The sequence below is a fragment of the Rutidosis leptorrhynchoides genome, chromosome 7 (assembly GCF_046630445.1).
Source record: "Rutidosis leptorrhynchoides isolate AG116_Rl617_1_P2 chromosome 7, CSIRO_AGI_Rlap_v1, whole genome shotgun sequence".
NCBI lineage: Eukaryota > Viridiplantae > Streptophyta > Magnoliopsida > Asterales > Asteraceae > Rutidosis > Rutidosis leptorrhynchoides.
The window spans coordinates 373,446,220-373,452,517 of NC_092339.1; the positions used below are offsets into that span (position 1 = coordinate 373,446,220).

At 35.7% G+C, this 6,298-nt stretch overlaps 1 protein-coding gene across 16 annotated transcripts in view; it reads right to left on the reverse strand.

Annotated features, from left to right (window-relative positions):
• Window positions 1–5,791, reverse strand: part of LOC139858688 (DNA-directed RNA polymerase IV subunit 1-like) — a 50,970-nt gene extending 45,179 nt beyond the window's left edge. For 12 of the 16 annotated variants that reach the window (XR_011763036.1, XR_011763035.1, XR_011763033.1 and 9 more), the window contains exons 1-8: window positions 5,459–5,791; window positions 3,030–5,376; window positions 2,589–2,758; window positions 2,396–2,459; window positions 2,164–2,285; window positions 1,931–2,070; window positions 1,248–1,507; window positions 1,038–1,162 (exon numbers count right to left, since the gene is read on the reverse strand). Coding sequence is in view for 4 of the 16 variants with exons in the window: in XM_071847524.1 (XP_071703625.1) it covers window positions 1,109–1,162; window positions 1,248–1,507; window positions 1,931–2,070; window positions 2,164–2,285; window positions 2,396–2,459; window positions 2,589–2,758; window positions 3,030–3,278 (1,059 nt within the window). In the remaining 12 variants the exon portion in view is untranslated. Of the gene's footprint in view, window positions 1–823; window positions 1,163–1,247; window positions 1,508–1,930; window positions 2,071–2,163; window positions 2,286–2,395; window positions 2,460–2,588; window positions 2,759–3,029; window positions 5,377–5,458 lie in introns of those variants that run through there. The other 4 variants (XM_071847524.1, XM_071847523.1, XM_071847525.1 and 1 more) reach the window with 4 other exon arrangements.
• Window positions 5,792–6,298: the final 507 nt, after the last annotated feature.

Genomic DNA, 6,298 nt, shown 5'->3' on the forward strand with positions numbered 1-6,298 from the left:
GGGCATTTATACGGTCAAGGACTGTTCGGTTCTTGTCGACAAAGTCATTCTACCACGTGCGGTTAATTCTATTGAGTCGTTGCGAAATGGTTTGGTTCCAAAAAAAGTGGAGGTGTTTATTTGGCGGGCGAGATTAGGACGTATACCGGTAAGATTCGAGTTAGATAAACGAGGCATCGACTTGAATAGTGTGAGATGCCTGATTTGTGATGGTGACATTGAGACGGTGGAGCATATACTTTTTTCCTGTCAAGTGGCAAAAGACATTTGGGCTAAAGTTCTTAAATGGTGGGGGTATAATTCGGCTATATTCGGGTTTGAGGATATTTTTAATGGTACTTTCGGTTGTGTAGCCCAGGATCATAAAAAGAATCAATGGCAAGCGGTTTGTTGGGTGGTTTGTTACATTCTATGGAAGAATGGAAATGCAAAGGTGTTCAAGAATAAGCTTGAGACGGTCCCATCTTTATTTAGCGAGGTTCAAGTTCTTTCATATGATTGGATTTCACGACGTTGCAAGGGTCATATTATGGATTGGCTACAATGGTTCTCACACCCTTAGTTTTAACTCCTTTTGTTAGTTGCAATCTTTGCAATTAGCTTAGGGCGATGTAATTTATTTTCCTTATTTCTTTCGTGATGTATCGTGCTGTTAAGGGTGCCCAGTCAACCATGTACTATTCGTGAATGTTTAATATAAGTCTTTCTTGCTTTTCAAAAAAAAAAAATATATTATTATTATTATTTCAGTTTAAGGTCGAATGGGGTGAACACGTTTCATATTGGCTAAAAGGGAAGCAGATCAATGTAACGATATGCAGAAAGTGTATATAATGTAGTTTCTGTAATAATCACAAATACCCTGTTGTTGATTTTATACAAATAATCATAAACTAAAAAAAGACAAAAAAGTGTTATGGGTAAACCCAAGTGGACCCCTTTCAACCCATTTTAAAAACTTTACACGTTGCCCACTTGACCCACACAGCTTGCTACATTTATGAAAACTCCTTATCGTGATGTTAAAAAGCACTTACAGAAAAGCATGCTTGAGTAAACGGTGCAGAAATTGATGCTTGTTTTCTTTGCAGATATAGTCCTTTAGCATTTAATGTTCAGGAATTATCGTTTTTCCGGTATCTTCTATCGCTGTTTTCAGCATCTGCATCAACTCAAAAAACATTACCATAACGATACAATGTTTTCGTCATACAAAAATTAGATGAAACGAATATCAGTTAACATACGCAAAGGAAATAGTTTCTTGCAGCATCGATCCCTTGTGCTAAAATCACATCTTGTACATCATCGGGATAACTTCGTTCCCAGTCAATCATGTCCATTATTTGGATACAATCGTCAATCAATTTTCTCCAAAACCTTCTTCGATCGCAGCTTTCGGACATGAAAACACGCAAGTAGAGTTCACCCGAAGATTCTTTGTACGATTTCGAAGTCTTCGGACCATCTTTCCATACGATATCCACTTGCTTGACATTCGAAGATCCTAAATAACACGTGCATAAAACAACAAATCAAAATTCCTCTCTTTTTCCAGCATAAGTGTTGCATAACTCGATATTACTTTGTGAGTACTCGGTTTTTGCAACTAGGGGAGTACTCGGTCAAACTCAGTCAAACTCGGTCAAAACTCTGGATTACTAGGAAAATCGGTCAAAACTCGGTATTACTTGGGAAATCAGTCGAAATTGGTCAAAAATCGGTCAAAACTGGTCAAAGTCAAACTTAGTCAACATCCGAGAACTCCCCGAGGCCCGAGTTGCCGAGTACTCCCTAAAAAGTAGCGATTTTTTGCACCATTGCCGCAAAATTAGTGTTAATTATCATAATCATAATTCATAATTTCATAAAGATCACCTTTATGATTTTTTACAATAACTATTATTATGATTGTAAAGTTTATAATCACCTTTTATTACAGTGTCCAGAAGAAATGGCACCACACGATCTTGAAGTATATTAAGTGAGTTGTCAATGTCTTCAACTATTTGAGCTATTTGAACAGCGATATAAAAATCCCCATTCGTATCACTATTTTCAGGGTCCCCTCTGATAATTAATCACATAAAAAGTTTGTAACTTTAGATCAATTAAAGCAAAAAAAACACGTAAATCGTCTTTTCAAGAAGTAAATAGTCATACTTGGACGATATCTGCAATTTTGGTAGACTGAGTTTTAACTTCTTCAGTTTAACTGAGTCGGTACAATTCATCTTCAGAGCATTGATGATTGATTGCACTTTGAGTTGCTTCTTAACAGCCTCCTGAAATTAAAAAAAAAAAAAAAAAAAAAAAAAAAACGAAAATTCTATTAAAAAAAAAACTTAGTACTGATAATGACCTGTATGATAAATGTATTTTTTTTAAGTATTACGTTGTTTATCCGAAAATAGCAAATCCACGGGCTAAGAGGTCGTATGCCAGTTTGTGGTGAATAGCTGGTCAACATAAGAGATAGAAAATAGTCAACAAATTAATCGTATATAAGTCAAACAAGTCAAAGGTAACGGTAACTTAACAAATTAATCATAAAAAAGTCAAACAAGTCAAAGATAACGGTAACTTACAATATAGTAACAAGCGAAACAACATCTTTTAACAACAACTTCTCCAAATGATTCTTCACGTTGATGGCTCCATATTCAAATCCGCTGTTAAATCTTTTGAGTTTTTGAGATAAGAAAAGGGACGCTGTTTCGTTCCCGCTCTGTTTTCTAACTCCGCATTCAAGCACTTTCTGTATCAATTAAACAAAAAGTCAGTTAGATTCATAGAAACGGGTCGAACGGGTTAAAATACTCCCAAATGTTTTTTGCACTCGAAAAAGTTTCTAAATCATTTTACTTTTATACAAACACACATTGATTATAAATTAAGTAATGAATTTTTTTAATCATATTTGACCCACCCATTTTGACACCTCAACATTTACTCAACTATCTTTAAAGTTAACTATATTGAAGGTATTTTGGTCAATTATAAAAAATATTCAAACATTTAGATCTTACCTTCAAGTTTATCAGAGGGGAGTTTTCAAGAGCACTGATTGGCTGATCGAGTGCACCATAAGCCGCCTCGGATATCGCACACGCAGCCAACGAACCAACGGAGGCCCCACACTCTTCTTTCTCCAAAAGAGACTTATTATATTCACCCGTGTGGGCCCCACAACCATACGAAAACTGAACAAGCTGATTTCCATAACAGTTTCTTACAGTCCCATCATAACCAATATAAACGTCTCGCATTAAAAACATAAGTTTTCGATTCAACCCTCCAGAAATATCCGCATGACCACCAAACGAAGCATCCCGATTCGTCAACGAATGAACAAATAATTAGAGCGGATTCAAACCCGACTAAAATGGCGTCTTCATTACACCGTACGGAACGTACGTATCTACACCTGATGAAAATGACTAAACTACCCTTTTATGCTCATTCCACGAAATACAAGTAAACTCACGCGGGAGGCAAAAAGATAGCGAAACTAACGAATGCTGATAACCAACACACATACTATGTTGCACGAATTTTAACACGTTACCTTTACTACCTGATTTCAACATCGAATAAAACGCTTTTTCTTTACTCGCGTAATTATAAACATGATTTTGTATATCGCGAAAAACATCCTTAGACGCACACGCCGATGCTCGACTCAACGCAGCCGACGTTTGCTGATCGTGACACATTTTTTTCAGAATCCAGGTCAACGTTTTCGGTCAACTTTCCGGTCAAAAACTCACGATGTGGGCCCACCATTAATAACCGTATGAATTGTCTTCGTTTTCTTGTAAACACAAAGACGGGTTCAACAAACTAGCAAACTCCCCGTTTTTATTTGATTTTTTTGATAAATTCGCATCGAAATCCCGATCCAAAACGAAGCTAAACAACTGCCTCCCGGTCCACAAACGAGTCACGCCACCTGGCGAATCGTTAACACTTCTCATTACAGCTGGCAGTTCAATCTGCTGACGTGGACAAAACATTTGTAGTTGCTGCAATTGGGCCCGAGTGAAAAACAATCCATCGTCCAACATTAAATGAGCGGAAGTCAAACTATCGTGACTTAAAACAGGTCAATGTTGGTCAAAACAGGTCATAACATGTCATAACATGTCAAAACAGGTTAATATTGGTCAAAACAGGTCATAACATGTCAAAACGTGTTAATTGTGTAGTTAGGTCAAAATAGTTAACTTTAGTCATTTGGTCAAAGTCAACATCGGTCAAAGTCAAACTAAGTCAACATATCCGAGTACTCCATAAAAAGTCTCGACCGAGTTCTCTGTTCAGTTCTGTCAACATAAAAAGTCAAACAATTGTCTTCTCTGTTCAGTTCTGTTCTGATAGTCGTAAGTAATTAGAAATATTACATGAGATTTTAATTGATATAATATCTAGAAAACATTGTGAAATTAAACAATAAGTCATAGTCAATTTATGTGATTAATTCAAAACAGAACGAATTACGAAATCTTCCAAGCAAAATTCAACATACCCTTTCTATTCTTCAATCTGTTCGGAAAACAACTATCCCTTACTGTACAATATTTAATAACAAGTACATGAAAAGATGTCATGAAAACATTTGAGGACTAACCCATCCCGTTTTGCTCAAAAGCGCCCAAAAATTCGATCAACGCTAAAAAATTAACTTTTGTCATTTGGTCAAAATAGGTCAAAAACAACCACTTCATGAGGTCAAAAGACTTAAACTTTGTCATTAGGTGAAAACATTATAAAGCATACATTTCTTGTGTCATAAAAAACTATACATTATTTTGGTAATGTTTTGTGTAATTTTAAAGCATACAATTTTTTGGTCATAAAGACCATAATAGTTATCTGATATGGTCAAAATGGGTCACATTAGTTATCTGTCAAAATACCATACTAATTAGTTATAAAAATATTGTTCAAAGCAGTGCTATGATAAAAATATTGTTCTTATATAACATGAAATGTCAGAATTAGCCTCTCAAATACTAATTATATTAAATATTAAATTAATGATGAAAAGCCTTCGATTATACGTGCATCTAATTTCCCATGTGTTGGTGGACCGATTTTGGTCATCCTAGTTTGCTGCAAATAGAAGGGCAGGCATTTTGTGACCCGTTTGCAACTTCAAGCAAGCTCCGAAATGTTTGAGTGTATTGATTCTAATAAATAAATAATAAAAATGAATGTATTGATTCTAATCGCACATATAAAACACAGATCATACCAGGTTCCTCATATTTGGATCTCTATGTCTACTGACCCAAAATCCAGGAACTACTCGGTGCCTCGTTTGGTCCATGGCTCCAATTGTTTGAGTGTTGGTGAAGTGGTCACCACTCACCACTGCAATACTCAAAGGTCAAACTAATAAATTGACCCTATAACTGACAAATCAACTTATGATGAATGAATTTAGTAATTATACCTTCAAGCAGGGCTGATTTGTAGTATATCTTATCCTTGATTTAGTTAGGGTTTTATAAGTTTACGGAGTATAATTAATTTCTTACAGGAGTTGGGGTTATTGACCGTTTATATGAGAGGAGGATGAGTGTATGCGCACGCTCCTAGATTATTTTTTTGTGATTTGAACCAGCACTTACAATTTTGAATGTGCCTACACCGTGGGTCAGAGAAGTCAGCTTCCACTTATAAGATCAGCTGCAACACAGCGTTGCCTTGCTCCCGTCAGCTAACCTGGAACCGGGTGACAGATTTGACGGCTGTTAACCGGGCGTTAGATGGAGGCGTTCGTCGGTGAAGTGACGGAATGGTGAAGCACAAGGCAGGCAATGAATGATTTTTTCAATTTAACGTTAATATATTTTTGTAATTATTTTTTTTTTCCCAGCCCATCAATATTTGACACAAAAACTTGACTTTTTGAGTTAACGAATGTCAAACACTAACATTGCCACATTATCAAAAAGTACACAGTTTGCCTCTTACGTCATAGTCAACGTTTATGGTGATCCTATAGTTAATTTTCGAACAAAAAAAACATTACACTATACGGAGTGATTAATTAAACACTTCTACAAAAAAATAAAAAGTAAAAAAAATTTAAGCAAACTTCGTAAGAGAGAAATGTTTAAATTTTACCAAGCCTACTGTCGCGTTTGGCGACCAGAATGTCCAGGGGCGAAGCTAGAAAATTTATTTGCAATGAAAAAAATAAATAAAAGTATGAATGAGTCAACTTACTCATGAGATACTCGAGCGCAACTTTTAAAAACTCAATTTAAATTGAACTTATATGAAATAA